Source organism: Equus asinus, chromosome 7, assembly GCF_041296235.1.
Source record: "Equus asinus isolate D_3611 breed Donkey chromosome 7, EquAss-T2T_v2, whole genome shotgun sequence".
Classification (NCBI taxonomy): Eukaryota; Metazoa; Chordata; class Mammalia; order Perissodactyla; family Equidae; genus Equus; species Equus asinus.
Window position 1 is genome coordinate 21,074,535 of NC_091796.1, and position 20,280 is coordinate 21,094,814.

Consider the following 20,280-nt stretch of genomic DNA (forward strand, 5'->3'; position numbering starts at 1 on the left):
AGTTTGATCATGCTTGCAAAAGCAAAATTAAATGAGCCATTGAAGTAATCCTTCCAAGGATTCGTGGCAGTTCCAAGAAAATGGCCATTTAAGCTGAAATTTTTCAGATGGATTATTGGCTAGTTACTTTATTAATCTGAAAGAACACTAACTATTTCTTGTTGCCAGCATAGTTCTAGGCCATGAGGCTATCATCAACCCCCTTATTTAACTCTTTTTCAGTTTTTTTGTAATGATTTTTCAAAATTATTCTCTCGGTATATACTTTTCATCTGAAAGTGTAAAGGATCTAACTGACACTTATTTACAACTTTTGAGGAATCTTTTAAATAATAATCAGTGGATCATAACTCATAGTGGGACTATCAATTGGAGGAAGGAGAGCTGGATTTCAGCTCTGCTGGACATTGTACATATGTTGGTTCATCTGCTCCTGGTGACTATGATAGAGCTTTTATCATTCCCTTTTTACAGAGGGAAAAAACAGGGGTTAGAGCAGTTGCAAAACTAACCCCCAGTCACATTGCTTGTCTGCCTCTAAGCTGGAGTTCAGCCTGATCTATTTGACCTCAAAGCCTTCCTTCTTTACTTAGAGAGGTTTGGTTTCTACTTCTGACTTGTTAGAATATGCATTACATGTTTAAAGTAGAAATAAAAAGACGTTGATCAAAGTCCTTTAAATCTTTGCTAAATGATAATTTCAATAATTTATGTTTCTCTCCAGCACATAACAATCTAAGTCCCTGATTAGGAAAGTTATCTTTGCAATCTTATCTTTGGAAGTTTCCCGAGCCCTCTCTTGTTGAAACCAAGCATAGGACAGAAATCAAAATAAATTGGTAAGGTGCCTTCCCGGACTTTCAGGTATTAGGAATAAAGATTGTCCAAAGACTGACCTTCAGTTTTGAGCTTTGAAGTTCAAACGTGGACAGGTGGAAATAGTGTGTTCTTCATTGCCCTTTGGTGCGAGATATATTCTAGGTTGCAGAGTAAGTGCCAACAGCAGCAGAATTATCCCCCTCCTGCTAGTATAGTAAGTCAGCAATGGCCCTTCTGTGGTCAGAATGGCAAATTCAGCAGCAGCTATTCGACAGGGATTTGCAAAAACTTCCCCATGGCTGTTTGGAATCTTATTCAGCAGTGTCTTTGAAAACCCGATTCTGTGCAGAATTAACTATGTAGAAATGACCTCAGCGGTGATTTTAAAAAGTATTTTAAACAAATCTAATTTGTAAATTTTTCTCAGTGTGTGTTTTGCACTTAGCACTGCAGAGTCTGTTAGGTACCTATACATGGATGCAGCGTTCGTAAGTTTTATAGTGGTTCAGAATTTTATTTCCATAATAATGTAAAGCCTTCCAAAATTCCTGGCTTTATAGAGTCAGTTCGCCATACAAAGCCACTATACATCACTTAGGTTTGTGATGAAAGAATGGAATTGCAGCTGTGTGAGTACCAGAATACCCAAACATGAATTAGACTCACAAGCATTTGGCAATAGTTCAGAAAAGGAGCTTAATCTGGTTTCATCTGAGACTGCTTTTCTCTGTTCTACAGCATCCCCCCAAGATGTTGTGTCTGATATCGGATCACAACGTAATGAGAGTGACGCAAAATCAGAGAAAGCCCGAAGAAACCAGGGGCACATTTGCTTTTCCCCAGAGATTTCTTTTTTCTCCTACTTCTTTTCTTTCTTTCCCAGATTCCAACTCTGAAATTCAAGGTCATTCACCTATTAGATGAATTAATTATAAGCCAAAAAAGCAGCATTCATCGTACCCTGACCTCACTCATATCTATAATTAAGGGTAAATATAATCTTCCTTTTTAGAAATGTACCACCCACCCATTACATTTAAAGTGCTGACTGAAATGAAATAATAGTTCAGAGCAAGATGATTTTAGTTTAACAAGAAAAAAGTTGATAATTTAAGCTTGAAGCAGTTAGTTCTATTTTTGATTACCATTCAGTTATAAATCTAGTTTGAGATATATACTACTTTTCTGTTACTCAAGTTTAATTCATGGTTTGCATTCTTGGTTGCATAAGCAAAGTTCAGTAGTTGATCAAGGTTGTTATAAAGCTCCCCCTTCAACAAATGGGGGCAGGGTTGAGAATGTGTTAGAAAGACACTCTGAGACCCAGATCTGATGCAAAACAAACAGAAATTTTAATTGAAAGAGATCTTCACAGAAAGCTGCATTTGACAGTTGAGTGGCGATATGTTGGGACTGGCTCTTTGCTGGAAGAATTAGTTGCAGGGGGTGGACCCCAAAATATTTAAACCTGGTTGACAAAGTCAGCATAGTTTATTCTTTGGTTAGGGTATTTTAAGTCTTGAAATTGTTTGTCTTTGAAAGAAAATAACGAGTGAGTAAGGGGAAGGTTTCGTCTCATCACATTGCAGACAGTTAAACAAAATGCTCAACTATGGGTTTAAGATTTACAGGTTAGCTCTGCGAGATGCCACATCTTGCTTCCAGTGTTTCCTGGCAGACTCAGGCAGCCTTCTACTGGGACCCAGCATAACCGCAGAGCATGAGCTTGCACAATGCAAAAACCCTAAAACCTTTATAATCCTATTTAAGGCAAAAATGAATTTGCCCATTTTTAAAGCAGACTTTAGCTTTCAAACTTAACTTTTATGCAGCATAAATTTATCTTCAGATATGTACATTCATGTAGGTAAATTCATGTATAAATGAATGCCTTATCCATTTTTGCAGTAGTAAATTTACCTTATTAAATTGAATGCCATTAACTTTTTAAAATTCATAAACCCAGGTTTTTCAGCCGGTGGAAAATTTTTTGTCTTTCTCGGTGCTACAGAGAGTTAAGCGTGTTACGTAAAGGCCAAACAATAGTAAATGGTCATTGTTCGTTTTGCAAGTATACTCTACAATAAGAACAGACATATTTTTATCTTAATTTTCCCTAGGGGGGTGATTAGGGCCCCATAAGTGTGAGGAAATGCTTATTTTTGTTGCTTTAGAAGAATGATTCTATTGTCTGAGTGAAAAAGAAAAAGGAACAAACAGGTCTAAAAAGAAAGAAACAGGAATGTGCTTTGCAATAAAAAGATTAGCATGAGCCACTAAATGTAAGTGCTATCTGGTCTTAATACTAAGTCACTCTACATAGTTCATCTGGCTGCACATGCAAGAGTTGGAGGCATGATTTATTTACAACTGGCCCATGAAATGATTTTCTTTTAAATTAACAACAAGAAGGTCAGCCACAGGCAGTTAGCTATTTTCTAGTTATCATTTTATATTTTTCACAGCTCTATTGTGAATGCTGCTAAACACAGTATAGGAAGCGTGTTTGTTTTTATGTTGACCCATTGAATGCATCTGCTTTCTGGGGAGTGAAAACCTGTGCCACTAGGACCAACAAGAATTAAGCAATGGTTAAGCTCATTAAAAAGACAAGCAAGCATTTCAACATATGTGCTCAGCCCTTTTCTGAATATTTTGTATAATTTTTGGAGAAAGAAGATTGAAGAAAAGGGGGTCGTGCCTGTCTAGAATGCAGTTATCAGAAATACCATTTTCAGACTCCTCTTTCCAAGGAAATGAAGACTCATTTGTAGATTTAACCAACTGTGAGGAGATTGTGGTCTAAAGGATTCACTGCGTTATTGATGGAAATTTCAAAGCAAACTTGGACTTGGACTTATTTAAATATAGACTTTGTTAATAAGATTTACCAAGAGTGAAATTGCAAGTTGATATTCTAAAATTTCAAATGCTATTCCTAAAATGATGAAGTCATTTGATACTATACTGTTGATTCCTGATTTATAGAAAACTATTATAATGAGCTCTATATTTTAGTTTGTCATTGTTCACCATTTTGATCTTAAGTTCGGAAGAGGCGATAATTGAGCGTGCGAATGTCAGGTTTTTATCTGGTAAATAATCTGGTTTGGATCAGGTATTTGTGTGGTAAATATGAAGATAACTAGCAGTGAGTTTATTACTCGAAATGTGCTTCTAACCTAAAATCTCTTCCTTGAAGTTTTGTTTTAAAGTGTAATGTTTATTATGTATCCTGTGACAAAGTCTTAAACTGGAATCAGTGAAGGCAAGCTTGTCAGTAGCTGATTAGTCGTTTATATATTACTCATCCAACACTCGCAGACGTCCCTCGGAATAGAGAGGATCTCTTTATGATATTTAGCTATATGGCGGTGGAAAGGGGAGGTTTGAATTTTTGATTTTCCAGCTTATGGGTCATATTTGACCAACTGCTTTCACTAGAAGACATGCCACTTTGTTGAGCTATTTAGGAATCAAAAAGACTGTCTTAATTTAAAACAAGGACCCTTTGTTTTAGTTGGTGACTGCCTTGTGAAATTTTTCAGTTCTCAGCGGGTTAACCAGGGAACAGGGGCAGAGTCATAATTGGCCTATTTAGAGTATTTTGCATGTGAATAGTGTGTTAGTGAAGCATCCCTAAGTCTGTTGTGAGTGACATGGTGATTAGAATTTAGATTAGGGAAAACACATTCTGTACTTTATCAAGGACAGTAATTAGTTCAGTCAGTAAAAGTTGATTACAAGTAACGATAAAGTTAGATTTTTAGTACTTAATTTTAAAATTTCTTTATTAAATAGTAAATTTGTTCTTAATATAAATGGTAGTATCTACACTTGTTTTCTTGCATATCAGAATAATTAAAAGAACAATGTGTTCAATGCAGAATATAATCAGGCGATTTATATATTATGGGTAAGTTTCTATGTAGCTTTTAGAAAATGTAATATTATTAGATAATCTTTCGTATGTCATCATTTTTGAAAGTTTAGTAATTTGCCACACCGTGATAAGTAATGATATTTGTCAAAGTTTTCTACTGTTCAGGTAAATGTTTAATCTGTGGGGATGTTTTTTAGCTTCTCACCGTCCTCAAGAGGGCATTCTAAAGTCCTTTAATTTGTTCCTGTTAGTTAGAATGCCTACTATTTCTATAATTTTGGAGGTTAACGTGAGGGTTTGAATTGCCTCCCGGTTCGGCTGGCGCTTGCTCTTCTGTGGGTGCTGTGCAGGTTCGCGGAGGCCCCTGCTGTGCCGATGCTGAGGGGCCGGGTTCTGATGGAGCGTCTACGCTCACCCCCAATGTGAGCGGCCGGGGGAAGTTGTGTGCATTCGAAAAATCAGATTCTTCTTGCTTCTTGTTCAGAAAGGGCATGAATAGTTCCCAGATCTGAGCCTAGGTCTAGATAAAGAAAACATTAGTCTTCCATAAATGCCCTTTTCTTATGACATTAAAATGTCAGTCATCTTAAAAGATTCAAATATTGTTGAAAGAGAATCACCTTCTACCTTCCTCTTAAAAGTAAAGAAGTGAAAATCCAGGAACTTTGTGCTAGCTTCCTAGACTCCTTTTCTTCTTCTTTTTGTTTTGTTGTGTTTTAATTGTTTCAGCTTAGCAGATGCTGTTTTCTTTATTACATTGGTTTAAGTACTAACAATCAGTTGGGGGGTAGTGAATGTAAAAACTAACCTTATATGTTTGTTTTCCCTTTTTAACCTTTTAGCAGAGTCTCCTTGGAGGTGACATGGATATGGGCAACCCAGGAACCCTTTCGCCTACCAAACCTGGTTCCCAGTATTATCAGTATTCTAGCAATAACCCCCGAAGGAGGCCTCTCCACAGTAGTGCCATGGGTAAGGTACTCCTCTGTTTGAATTCCTGAGTGATTATTGGTATAGTCTTTTTCTTTCTTTCTTTTTAATACCACCCTCTCACCCTACACTCCCCCATCCGCCCAAAATCATAAAATTTTGCTCCGTTGTCAGGCTGGTGACTCCCCCCTGTTGTACACTATGAGGGGATGTCAACAACTTGCAGTGGCAAGAGAACTATTTTGGTGTATGCTTATTTCTTGTTTTCTCTTGGCTGCCCATATAAGGCATCTTTTTAAAAATCAAAGCATTAAAAAGTTAGGTAGCTTCATTTTTATGAACAAGGCAGAATTTGATTTCTGCCAGAATAAAAGGTGGTAGTGGGACCGACATTTTTGCTAAGTTAACGATTTAAGAAAATCTGGTCTAATCTAAATGGCTTTGTGGTTGAATTCGTTTTAGTTAGGAAAATGGGCATGCAGGGAGCTCACAGCCTCTTCATTTTCTTTCAGAGGTACAGACAAAGAAAGTTCGAAAAGTTCCTCCAGGTTTGCCATCTTCAGTAAGTACTGCTTGTTTCTCCTTTGTATATTGTTTATTTTGTTCGGCTTTGTGTTGATGTGAAGGAGATAGGAGTGAATGAGGTTCCAGGCACCAGAACAGCACGTTTATCTAGAATGTGGATGAGGTAGGGATGACCTGCGCCTTCAGCCACCTGACCCACGTGGGAGTGATTAATTGCATATCCTGGGAGACTGGGTGGTTGTGCTGATATTCAGCAGGTTAAGCTCTGAAGAGAGCCTTGAAAAGATGCCTGAAGTTGGAGGAGTTTTACCTGTACAGAGCTTTCAAGAGAATGAGTATTAGTTTCGTGTGTTGGTTAAATTCTTTGTCGGTATTATGATGATTTATGGATTTGCATGCGAAAGGAGATTTGTGGAGAGGATTTAGGAAAAATTTACATGGGTTTCAGCCCAGAGTGCAGGGAGAATGTCTCTATTTTCTAGAGAGGTTACTGAATAAAGCCTGCAAAGGTAGCTGCATCAGTAGCCATTTGTGTCTGGAATACCAGGTGACAGCTAGAAGAATCCAGCTGTAACCAAAAGCATTCTGGGTCTTTTTAATAGCTGGCGCTATAAGCAGGAGTTGCTGAGGTCCTTCCAGTCTTCAACAAGGCAAAAGTTGGCTGTGATCGCAACTAAATAAATATCTTATTTTCAATTCTCATATATATTTTCAAATTTGAGTTCCTAGATAATTTTATTTAGTTTTGCTTAGAACTGGCTGGTTTCTAGTAATTTCCTCCTTATGTAAAATAAACATGAATTCCTCCCTTCTTTCCTTGTTTTCTCCTTTTTTCTGTTCTTCCTCCATTTGAGAGAGAGAGAGATATATATATATATAGTTTTAATTTAATTTAATTCTGTGTTCTGTAGGGCACAAGTATTCTTTGAAAAGAATGCTGGTGAGCCTTATTAGAAGTTCTTATAACCTAAAATAAAATTATGTTTAGATTTCTGAAAATATATTACCAATGAATGCTTGCATATTATTTTTATTTCGTTTTTAATGAATTAGAAGAATAATAGGTTTTGCACACGTTCTAAGATTAGATTAGCCCAAACACCTGTGTATTTCACTTGATTTCAGTTCAGCTCATCCAAAAAATTATTAAGCAAATATATCAGAATAAGTCTTATCAGGAAAAAAACCCAAATTCTGTATGCTGATTCTCACAGACTTCGTAATGTTGAAGAACCGTCACAAAATTATCCATAAATATAGAAAAATAGTGTGTAAATAAAACTGCCAATGGCATATAAAATAGTCACTCTGGACTACCAATAAGTTACTTAAAAATGTACTGAGTCGTTTACTCTTTGAATTGCTGTGTTGTATAGAAATCGACTAATATCCCCTGAGGTTTTTATAAGCATATTTAAAGCTTGAAGTTTGTGGTGGATTTAATGTAGATGAAACTTTAGCTTTTAATAGCTTTTATGACAACTTCAAATGATATAGTCCTCACAGCTGTTTACATTTTAAACATGCCTGAACCTAATACGGACAGTATTAAATACAATAAGTGGACCTTTGAATGTTCTGAAATGATAGAATAGCTCTGTGCTATAAAACCCATGCAAAGCTTAAAGCTATAGTACCCTATTTATGCCTCATATTCAAATAAACTTAGTTTGTTTTTTCCAGTGGTAAAATTATGCAGAAATCTGCACAATTTCTGAGGAGTGCTTTGGTGTGGCATTAGATATTTTATCTGTTTAATCATCGTCAACAACAATTTCTCATGATTCATTGTAAATTTTTAAGTATTTCCCTAGATCTAACTGGCCACTATAGAAAATTTCACTGGTATAGTTTTTTCTTTGCTGTTAAGACAATTTATGTGTTGCTGATATGCTGTCATATGTTCAGAAATATGAAAGTGTCCTTTCTTCCCAATAAATCTAGAGTTGGAAATTTAGTTTTTATTATTTAATTTTTGGCTTTCAATGGTCAGTTTAGGGTTTACTCTTCTTAGAGAATTTATCTTGGCTAAATGTTTTAATGGGCCTTAAGGAACGTTTTGGTAAACAGAGCCCCTCTTTTTGAAAGACAAGGAGGAAAATTCAGTTGAAATGGAAATTTTATCCTTGTTATATTTTTGACTTTGTTTTTTTGTTTTAAGCACGAAGAATAAGTTAGTTTGGTTGATTTTAGAATCCAATTATATATTTATTGTCCTTTAAAAAAATCTCAGCTCTGTTTTAATAGCAATTTAACTTAGTTTGTATTAGCTTCATTGTATGTATTGGAGTGCTTATTACTTATAACAAGACCCACATGCCTTAGCACCACACAAAATTTGTATTTTAATTTGATCTAAAGCGACAGTTTATATTAGACACTGTAACACTTTTGCCCCAGTAGATTTATATTTTTAGACCTCTGCCACACTCATTCATTTTTTCAGCTCAAATAAAATTATGACTATTTATCCGATAAGAGACACTTCTGAAACTTGCTTCAATATGTATGAATATTTTTGTAACAAATAAAAAGTTGAGGATAATATAAGGTTTCTTTGTGAGTGATTATGACGAGAGAAAGAAATTGATATGTTTTCTTTGATACATATTTACCATGATAAATAGTAATAAATCTGTCACAGTCTGTTGTGTCAACTCACTTTTTTTTCTTTTCGGGATGTGGTCCTTAACCTAACACAAAGAAAATGTAAACTGTGACGTCTGTAATCAGATATTGTTTATGACACGACTGGGGTATCGAAGCTGGTCTTCTTTTGCCGCCATTAGGCTGGATCTTACAGGAAATCAGCAGAGCAAGGGGCTTGCCTGGCCCTGTTTTTGAAAATACGGCAGCATCTGTGGGAGGGAGAAAACATAAGCCTGGCCCAACATCATGCCATGGATCTGGCAGGATCCTTGAATGTGTTTGTTCTGTGTGCTGCAGCCAGAGACCTCAAGTCACTGCAGAAGAAAGACAGTGATAGGATGGTGGAAGAACCATCCTGCAGGGTCTACAGCACAGGCGCAGTGGAGAGAAGGAAGTCTGCCCCTCTGGAGAAGAGAGGCCTGTAGTTAGGGCTAAGGTGATTTTTTTTTAAGGGAAAGGCTGTGTGAAATGCCAGCTATCGAATTGCCCACGAGAGCCCTGCTTAGTACAGCAGAACGTTTTCATGTTCTCTCTTCATATTTTAGTATGTTGCTCTTTCAGTCACATCCCAATTTCTTATAGCCCTCATCTTTTGATGAGCCTTCAGTAATAAAGCTTGGTCTTTCGTTGGTGCCAGAATTTATTTGGCCTATCTAATTTCTTGAATCTACTTCTCGTAGATTGTGAACTTCTTGTTTGCTCGATTTCTACATCTGGGTTTTCTTTTTTAAACCATGTAACATCTTATACCTAATATTTTTCAACTTTACTACTCTTCCCCGCAAATTTCTTATCTTTGTATAATGTAATAATCATACGTATTGAATCATGAATTCATGCAGAGAAATATATGCCACCTTAAGCCACATATTTGGGAAAAATGATCCACGATTCCTTGAAATTTACATGGAAGCATTGAAACCTGGAAAGCAAAAAAATTTCGTATTGTGCCATTTAAAAATATTTTTTCCTAGCACACAGAAAAAACATAAACAGAAAGACATTGTCTTTCGGAAACTTTATTGTGCCCACCAGTATGTACACACATAAAGCCTTAATCTTCTTATAATTTGGACTGTTTCAAAATGATGTACAGTTAACCAGAAACTATTAACAATTACAACCATCCTACTTCACACCTTGGTGGAATTTGTCTCCATTTCTAATCCGGTTTTGGAACTTTAGTGTGCTCTCACTGTCCCTTCCCAGTTGGAATCCCTGGAACTTCACAGTTGTCTGGAAATAAGTTTTATCCTAAGAAATAGTTTATGGCCTCTCTTATCACCAGTGATCTTTTTTTCAAACTGCACTTTTCAGTGAAGTCCTTTTTCTCTGTCAAATTGCGGCGTTTTGTTTGTTGTTTTTAAAATCAGGAGGATCTGGCAAGCTTTGTGTTAAGTGATCAAAGATAATTTTGGACACATGGATCCTAAGGGCAACAATCTCTACCATCATAAAGATTCTAAAATAAGATTTCGATCCTCCATTAGAATTTGAGGTATGAGTTAATCAGGTGGATTTGAAAAATAAAATCTCAGTTGTGTGTAATCCCAGATTTACCAGTTTTCTTAAGGACAGAATTCTTAAATAAAATCTGAAACTCTGGATGAGGCTTTCTTTTACAGATGAGATTATTAGGAATATGAAGAAAAAGTGGACAATGCTGATGGCATTAATTGTTCTGTATACAAAAACCTTCATATTTGAAGGTTTCAAACATGATGTTGAGTTCATACCCTAAGATGCTTTTAGAAAAAACGTTTTTTTCTCAAATGCTTGAGCAAATCACAATTTAAAGGAGAAATTGGTAATGTTTTTTTCCTAATTAGAGGCCCAGAAATTATATATGATTGAAAAACTCAGTACTTAAAATACATTGCTTTCCCCCACCACTTTTGAAACTGACCATAAGGAAATCACAATAATGCTTTTTCATGTCAACAGAATGTTATCTTGAGTGTTATCTACAGCTTTCTTTAAAATAAAATTCATATTAATTTTAAAGTGAACTAAGTGTCAGCCACCTGGGCTCCATCCTGTGTAGGAAAGTCTAGAAGTAGCCAATTGTGTGATAAGATATAAAAGGAGGGGCCTCTTCAAGGCTCATTCCTGGAGAGGTAGATACTTTGTGAAAAAGTGTAACTGTAGGTGTTTACATTCAAGTATTAGGCTAGCTCTCAATAGTTGATTTAAATTTACTCTGCTTGTTTCCCAATTAAAGCTATTGAAATATGAAGTTTGGATATTAACATTGTGCTTATTAGTTATGAAAATGTATAGGCTGGAAGAAAGCAAAGGATAATGCAATTAAATCATACTAAATTGGACAAAAGTATTATTCACACAATTACACAGAATATGTAATGTGGCACTAGGAACACCTTGAAAATTGAGAAAATATTAATCACAAAGGAAGTATTTTTTTGTGTGTGCACTTAACACTGAATTTGCTAAACCAAAGGCTTCAGAAGTTCAGCGTATACACTTTTTTTTTGAAAACCAATCTTATCTTCTCCCTTGTACTTAGAGGCTAGGGAGGTTCTGCTTTTTATGAATCGCTGGTTATGAAACAAATATGGGAGAACCACTATATTTAAGTTTTCATTGGGGGTTCTTATCCCATTAAATATATTTTCAAAAGCATACAAGATTCATAAATATACAAGGTATGTACCATTAGGCACACCAGTCTTTCCGGGGTTTGCTAAAAGATTTCTGTATTTTTGTTTGGAATTTTGGAATAATGAGGCACCTCTTTCACTATCCTCTCTTTCTTGAAACCCGATCCTGCCCCTTAAAACGATGTCTTCTGGTGTGCATATTTTAAACATAAAGTGAAAGGAAATGTAAGGGAGAAGAAAAACACAAAAGTTAACTATGGGTGAAAGGCTTATGTATTTGAGAGCTCTTCTGGAATTATCTTTACAAATGAAATGATATATGCCTCAAACACTCAAACAAAACATGACCACCTTGTTTTCCCTCCACGATAGACATACCTTTCTTCCCAGCCACCTTTGTCTGATTTTTCCACTCAGCAAGTGCTTCTAAGGTGGTGTGCATGATGTATCTCCCCTTTCCCCTGTGTATGTTTTTATTTTTCACCAAGTTTTCAATATTTCAGCTGCAAAGATTTATCAGGACTTTTTTTTAAAGATTTCAACAACTGGAACAATAGCATCTCGTGTAAAACTGAACTCATTTGTTGAGAAAGGAGAAATACATTTCAGGGAACTGTGATGTTGAACCTTATTTTATCACTTTCACTGAAGTGTATATTTTGGTGTGAAGGCTTGGACTCTGAGTGGTTTAATTATTAAGAAATCTAAGAAGCTGCTTCAAGGCTGCTTTACCTAAAGAGAATTGTTACAGGGCTTGCCTTTATTTGGAAATTGTAAAAACTTGTTCTGTAGCATCTGGCTGAACTGTGAATTTATTTTGTTTGTGGACTGACAGAGATGCTTGCCTTAATATTGGGTTGAATATCCTTTTTTTAAGTTTTAACATTTCGTCGATTGAAACGTTGGTTTTGTTTTCTAACATAGCGAAATTTTCTCGTTTCCCGTCACTGACAATTTCTGTATTTTCAACGTGTGTTTTCCTGGTTTCAGGCAAGTCTAAAGTTTTTGTTTGAAAGTAATAAATCAAAGTCAGAACTTGGAGAAGTAAATAGCATTCGCCCAGAGTAGGTAGCAATAATCCTAAAAAGAATGAAGAGTCTCTTCAAAACTAGCAAAGTTTTCTATTTTCTTAAGGCAGATTAAATTCTGTCAGCCTCTTTGCAGACACTTGCTTTGTTTTGTTTTGTTTTTAAATAAATTGCACTGAATTTTTAAACTGAACATAAAGTTGCATTTCAAAGAGCAGCAGGCGATTCTCAGCCTTCATCTCCACTGTCCCAGGGCGTGTTTGTGTACGCCAGTGTGCTCATTTTAAAGGAATAAGAGCTCTTATAAAATGCGGTGCAAAATTTGGAGTTTTAAAGACTAATTATTTTATCTCAAAACAGCAGCGTGTGAGTGCTTCCGACTCTGTTGTTGGTTGCAGCTGTTGCATAGGTGCAGAGCTGTTTGGGGAGTTTCTGCTTTGCTTGAGGTTAATACTCCCTCTTCAGAGAGATGAAGGTAGTGCAGAAGACTCCGCGTTCTCTCAAATGTCAGGGTCGAAAATAAAGATGATTTAAGTCTCCGTGAGAAGTACAGATTTCAATTCTAAAAGAACGTGCCAATTAGATTTTGAAAAGAACCTTTTAAGAATTATATTTAAGTGCTTTAGCAACGCCCACTGTTGTCTCTCTTGTCTAACTTTGTCATCTGAGGAATTAATTAATCATAAATCTGCTATTAGGGTTGAAACTTGATATATAAGCGTTTACTTCTAGAGTAGCCAGAAGAGGATCTGTGTGTGTATTAAATTTCACTAAATTTATTTGGAGTATTCAGGAGAACAGAAGAATAGGGACTTGCTTAGGGAGACCCCTTAGTAGCAAACTGTAAAGAAATTTTTTTGGTGTGTTGTTATATGTCAATTGTGTTTTCAACGATAGTGATTAAAAGGCATTTCCTTTGTGAAACATGGACTCATATTAGAAAGACGTGTTTTCTCAGAAAAATGACCCTTGTGGTACATTCCTCACACACACATGCAAGAACTGTCACTGTCACCACTTGCTGTTACCATCTAGGGATTTTAGAAAAATGCTGTTTTGGAACAATTATTTTTATATCATCTGAGAAAGAGTGCCTAATAGTCAACGGCAGCCTCCTCCCTCCCAATCCATATCATTCTAAATATGCCTCCTGGATTATACTTATAATAATATTGTAATGGCTTTCATTCTACCGATTGGCACGGTCTATCATTATATCATTAGCTGCTATGAGAAGGCAGCTTCAAGTAGGTGGCTGATTCTTAGCGATAATGTTTTCAAGTAACTCTGTTTGGGGAATTCATTTGTTTCACAGGTGCTCAGGTGTATTAATCCAGGGTACAATAATATTTTCTGGCTTGCTCATTATGAAACAAACTTGAAATACAAAATAATTCAATAATAAGGGGAGTATAAAAACTGGGGCTTTATCATAAGAAAGTCTTAATAACTGGAGATGTTAGCAGGTGAGATAAAAATAAAATTTGTCTGGGGATGCAGCAGCACTCATGTCTCATGACTGCTGAAGCTGAGATTTTAAAAGAATGTTTATGGCCTGGTGATTAAGACTTGTGGAATCAGTTTGAATTTTTTAAACCATTAAGCTAAGTAGAAAATACACCTATTTCTGTAACTGTTGTACTATTTGAAAGTGTTGTTATGTAATAAAAAGGCACAAATCCTGCCATTTAATACAAAGGCATATGCTTCATGAGTGGAGTTTTATCAGCAAAACCTATGGGTTCCTCATGTAGTGCCTCTATATGAATTTTAGGTGTAGACGAGACAGTGCCCCGTGTAATCTGTAGCTTAATTGACAGTGCTGGGCAAAAGAAAATACAATTATGCATATTTATTATGGGATCATATAGTTGGAATTCAAACCCCAATAAGTGGCTATTTGACAAACAATGCTATTTTCTTTTCCCGTTAATAAATTTCATCAACAGCCTAGCTGTTAAGTGGAGCCCTATAATAAACTGGGAGCACCGGGTGGGAAGGGGGAAAGGCATTTTCAGAAGGTTTCATTCATTCATTCATTTCTTTCTTCACTTGTACTTATTCAAAGCATATTGGTCAACTAAACTCAAACTAGATACACCATGTACCATTGAAGATTTCTTTCTCTTCAAGGTACCCTTTATTTATATCGTGAAGCTTCACAGTTAAGGTCCTTCCCATTTAGGGAAATCCTTGGTGTTGTGTCACTCACATCTCAATTTGTGGGAATGGTCTTGGTGTGTCAAAGAGCATAATGTCTCTCCTTTTGAGAAAGTTGTACATTCAAGAAATAAAATAACACACGCAGTGTAACACAGGGACTTTTTCTCCTTTTGGCTTATTATGGAGATGCTGAGTCCCTTACTCACTTGTAGCCACCTTGAAGAGGGTAAGGGTCTTGTTTTACGTACATCTTTTTTGTCCCATAGAAACCAACCTCATTGTTTTAGGTGTATTACTTTGAAATATATTTCACTGAATGAATATAGTAGTAAAAGTGGCACAGTAGGCTAGCAATAACACTGCACTAGAAATAAAGAAATCTTCCTAATTTAGTGTCTAATATCCTCTACTTACTCACCCAGTGGTCTAGGTTAGGTCACAAACCTATTTCATGGTCTACAAAATAGGTTTAGACCTATTTCATAAGTGCCTGCTTAATGAGATGATGCTGGTATATTAACAACAAACCCTTAACGTAGTGCTTATTCTGTGCCAGGCACTGAGCACTTTGCCTCTGTTAAAAATCATTTAATCCTACAAAAATCCAGTGAGATGGGTACTTCTGTTTATTCATGGATAAAGAAAGGGAGACACAGAGGGGTGAAGAAACATGGCCAAGATCACACAGCTAGTAAGCGGCAGAGCTGAGTTTGAGCTTGGGCGATCTGTCTCCAAGGTTTCTGTGTCCTTAACCATGAGGCTATTCAGAACACTTTGTGGCCCAGAAAGCTCTCTGCAACGTGGTGGTTGTTCCCTTCGCAAGTATTTGATGATCTGGAATAAGTGAAATATTCAGAAGTTTCATCTCCCTGTAGAATGACTGTCATTACCTCTAAGTGGTGCACTGGTTATAATGCACAACTTCTGCCCTGGCAGATCCGTTAGAAAGTCTAGACAATTCAGGACAACGTGTCTGTAACAGAGACAGTATGATCTAGTGGTTACAAGCATGGAATCTGATCAACTGGGTTTTTAGTTGCTGTGCCACTTACCAGCTGCATGGCTTTGCGCCCATGCTATAATACCCTTGAGTTCTTCTCTGAAAAATGAAGAAATATACATACCTCCCAAGAATATTGTGATAAATAAATGACAATATAAATAATGTGCTTAGCATAGTCCTAATGCGTTGTAAATATCTAAGAAATGATAACAGCTTATGATAATAATGATAAGCACTGGCAATGTTAAAATCAGCTGCAAGATAACTATCTTTCTTTTGGCACTTGAGAAAAACTTAACGTGCAGCTTACTCGAGTAGTTAGCCACAGAGTAGAAACTAAGACCAGGGTCTCAGTTGCATGCAGAAGAATTCTATCTAGTGGAAGTCACTTGCTTTTTCTGAAATTATGAAATATTGCAAGTGCTTTCTGTATCTCTTTGTCCTTACAGCAGTGTCTCTAACAGGCCAAGACACCTACTCAGCCTTTGTAATTGTTAACTTATCACTCGGCAAAGTTTGTGTTGAAAGTATGTACTCCATCTTTTTTCTTTTGAAATGGGACATCAGGCCAAGATGACAGAGCTCCTCATAATATGATTCCCTCTGCCAATAATTTGTTTATGCCTAAATCAGCACTGCCTCTGCGTGATAAGGAGATACATGTCTCTTCTTTCCTAATCTATCAGTGTTATTCTATGATTGGTCAGAAGCAGGTCCTCTCGAGTGATGCACAAGTCCATCTTTGTGAAGTTGGCTCTGGTACCCATGCAAAGAGAAGGTTAGGCCTGGGGTTTTTCCTTCATCTGGCAAGATGAAGATGTGTTGACTAGGTGAGCTTGTGTGGCAGTTTGTTTCTCTTATAAAGTCAAACAGTTCGATTTGTTTAGGACTGTTTAGGTAAATTTCTAACATTAAACAGGAATATTTATACAGGTGTTTTAAGGTAAAGTCAAAGAATTGCTGGATTCTGGCCTTTGCTACATGGTAATGTGTTTTTTCTCAATGCCATCGCTGAATTCATAAAAGTATTTTTGCTTGTCAGCTATGAGAAACTTAAAACAATTTTTTATAAGGGCTGATGAGTTAACTCTGCATTTAAAGGAAAAAAACATCTGTCAAAGGGGTTAGGAAAGAGAGAGCATGGTCTCTACCTCCCACCACGAATGTCTTTTTCCAGCCAGTTGTCATTTACAGAAAAACCAGGGACCATGTTAGATTCCTTGGGAAAGGTCCTCGTTGGCTGGACTTCTTCCTCATGGCCCTGAGCAAAGACTGATGTTCGGTTCACAGAGACAGCATCTTTCCCTGGGAAGCCGGATAGATCTGATTGAGCCACCCCTCATTTGTAGTCATTGCCACCTTGTGGATTACAAAGGATATTGGTTTTCATCAAACTTCCATTTCAATTTGGCATTTTATGGCAAGTACACTTTGGCAGTGGATTGCTGTGTTCCTCACCAAACGGATCCTCGTTTGTTCGGTAACACCTCACTTCTCCACTCACAGTTCATTTATGATTCTGATGAGTGTTTTTTCAGGAAACACACATTTCACTTTTTGACCTAGGAGCATCTGTTAGAATTTTTTTTAATACTACTTTGGCATTCTGAAAGTGTTAATGTCTTTCATATCTGTTTAATGCTATTTAGGGATATTTATGATCACCTCTTGGTTACTCAGGGTAAAGTGTGTCGCAATTTTTTTTAAACAGACAGGAAAGCATTCACATGAGGAAACAGATTGCTTTAAACATGTGCTTCCTGTGACAGTAAAAAGAACAAATTAGATTTAACACTGTGTAATGAATGCATAAATGTGTACATTTAAGCTTTTAAAAGCTTTATGTTCAGTTCTGGTCACAACAAAAATTGAGTCACCTGTAAAAATGAAGGATGCCTCGGTTACTCTCAGATTCCTGAAATGCCCAGAAATTGAGATATTCACCTAGTTGACGCTTCATTGGAATCATAAAACACATGATATGTTAATGTTGGAGAGAGTGACAGTGTTACAGGGCACATTCAGAGGTTAAACCAGGTTAGAGTCTGATTCTGTGTATTTCGCAAAGAAATCCGGATGTGTTGGGGGACAGAAGGAGTGGATTCCACTACCATCTTCCTCCTTCTCTGAGGATCAATGAAAAAATCCATGCTCCTGAACCCCGAAGAGTCCCCTTTCATTCGTGAAAGAAAAATAAGAAAATCTGATGTTTATTTACTAGCGTATACTAAGATTTAATTACATAAGAAAAAAAGACTCCTTTTCTTATGTAATGCAGTTTGTGCTTATGTGTGCTGGCTGGCAGAGAGTGAATCGAATATGAGTTAATATTTCCAGCTAGATGCGAGTGTTGAATTGGAGGGCATGAATCCTCTCCCCAGAACAGGCTCTCCTCGCCATTTCTGTCTGAGCCCTGCGGATGGTGTGTTTCCTTCCCCTGTGCTTTCAAAGCTAAGGATTTGTGGCACGCTCAACCATCTCTCTGGCCAAGGAAGGCCAGGGCAGAGTCCCTCAGGGGAGGGCACATAGTTGAGGGACATCTGACTCTCTTCTATTGCATACTGAGGTACTAATATCAAAAGAGACTGCTTGTCGTTGCACGGTGGGGCAGTGCTTTTTTTGGCTGCCGTGGTCGAAATGAAATGGGCAAGCTGTAGTCCGCTTGGCATCAGAATGGGCTAAGGGAAGCTGGGAGATCAGAGTCAGACTGTGAATGCAAGTAACAGCCAATGGTTAACTTCCTTTTTGTGTGTCACTTGGCAGCGATGAGACTGATGGCGATTTTTTTTTAACGTGGGTGAGAGTTCAGTGCCCTGGGAAGAGCCGTAGACGCTGTTATTGTGCTTCCTCATACAGTTGACTTGTGTTGATTTCTTGAGGCCACTACAGCTGTTCCAAGTGCCAGCTCCAGGAGCTGTATACATGGCCGTCGGACTTCGGATGAAAAAGGTAATCAGATGAGAGGTGATCCACACAAAATCTTGCTGCTGATCACTGGGAAGTCATAGGGAAATCAGACTTTCAGAAGGCAGTATGCCAAAGGATAATATATACACTTGAATGGATATTCCCTTGTATGCAGACATCCAAAAGATATTTTTAAATTATCACTGCTCCACCTCTCTCATCTCCCATCAAAGATTCAAATCAGTTTTGGTTTGTCTGGAAAATGCAGGGCTAAAATAACCAGATTGAATTCAAATGAAATTACCTTCTGCTATTTTGGGAGGTTGTTGCTCTTGGGTTAGTCGCATTATTTTCTTTGAAGATTCGTTTGGAAGAGAGTTTGGGAGAATTTCTAGCCTCCTTCAAGATTTTCCTCCCTTTTCTGTCTTTGCAAAGAGCTGTTCCCCAAAGGCGAAAGGAGCGAGTTGCCATCTTGAGGAGTGAATTGTATGTTTAGTGAACACCAAATGGTCTCAGAGTTACCCTAGAATTTTCAATATATCTAATGGCTTTCATATACTATTTATTCCCCTAACCATTTGTGCGAGATATCAGTAAGATGACCAACTTCTGACAACCCTAAAAGCAGGGAAGGAAGCTTAGAAATAGAATACCATTTGTCTGGTAATTAGAGTGTATCTCTTAAGAGTTCGAGAGAATTCTGATTAACCTTTCTGTTCCCACATTCTCACATAAAATTAGCACACCTTTTAAATTATTATCTAGTATTTAAACACATATTTTTGAGTGTTCTTAATGCAACAGGTTCTGGAGACACTAAAAGTGTGTTATAGGTTTCTAAAAAACTTCATTTTTCTTACATTTTAAATGTTCTGTTTGTGCAAAATTTCGAGAATCACCATAAGGGCTTCTTTGCATTTTTAATTTAGTAACTAACATATGAATAAATTTGCATATTAATTAGTTGCAGATTAAATCATGCATACATAATTGCCTCCTTACTGTGTTTAATGTTTGTCAAAATCTCCAGCCTGGTTTGATGGATGTCGTATGAAAGATTACAATTTGATGTACCCTTGGAAGTATTTACACCAATAATGCAAGATTCTTAATAGCAGAATTCTCTAGTTATATACAGTTACTAATAAACATGTAAGATAGGTACATGTCCCTTTGACTAAAATTTTTTCCTTTGCACCAAATCATTTACTATTCATAATCATTAATGCATCTCCTAATTATACAGCATATGTCTGTTAACCCTTTCATTGCCGGTCTTCAAGTGGTAGCTTCTTTCTTTTTCTTGCCCCCCTAAAGAGAGCAAATTATTTGATAGTGTTCTGAAATCACTGCATTGCCTTTTACTTATTTCTCTGCTAGTATATGGACACACCTCCTTTGCCATTTACTTTAACACGCAGCTGAGAATTATGTGGTCACTTTGCATTTTCCAGTTAAAGATCAAGAAATGACCCACGTATGCACACTGCAGCTAATGGGCTTTTGCCTCTCTTTAAGAATTCAGATATTTCAGATACTTCCTATTACATGGTAAAAATACTATGTGTATACATATATGTGATATATATAGACACATACTCTCTAGGAGGGTAACTGTAGGATAAGTAAAATTATTTAAATTGTATTTTATTCCATTTTGAATATTGTAATACATTTAATGTCTTATCATCAAGTATAGGATGAATGTGATTATTCTTTTGGTATTAGGACTGAGTTTTCTGTGGTAGAAAC

At 36.7% G+C, this 20,280-nt stretch overlaps 1 protein-coding gene across 46 annotated transcripts in view; it reads left to right on the forward strand.

Moving 5' to 3' along the window:
* The window catches only part of TCF4 (transcription factor 4), a 343,772-nt gene that overhangs the window by 217,076 nt on the left and 106,416 nt on the right, over positions 1-20,280 (forward strand). For 30 of the 46 annotated variants that reach the window (XM_070513021.1, XM_014846921.3, XM_070513001.1 and 27 more), the window contains 2 exons: positions 5,545-5,674; positions 6,145-6,194. The exons of 4 other annotated variants lie outside the window; for them this stretch is intronic. In XM_070513021.1, the coding sequence (XP_070369122.1) occupies positions 5,545-5,674; positions 6,145-6,194 (180 nt within the window). The remainder of the gene's footprint in view (positions 1-5,544; positions 5,675-6,144; positions 6,195-20,280) is intronic. 12 more of the 46 variants (XM_070513025.1, XM_070513000.1, XM_070513006.1 and 9 more) reach the window with 1 other exon arrangement.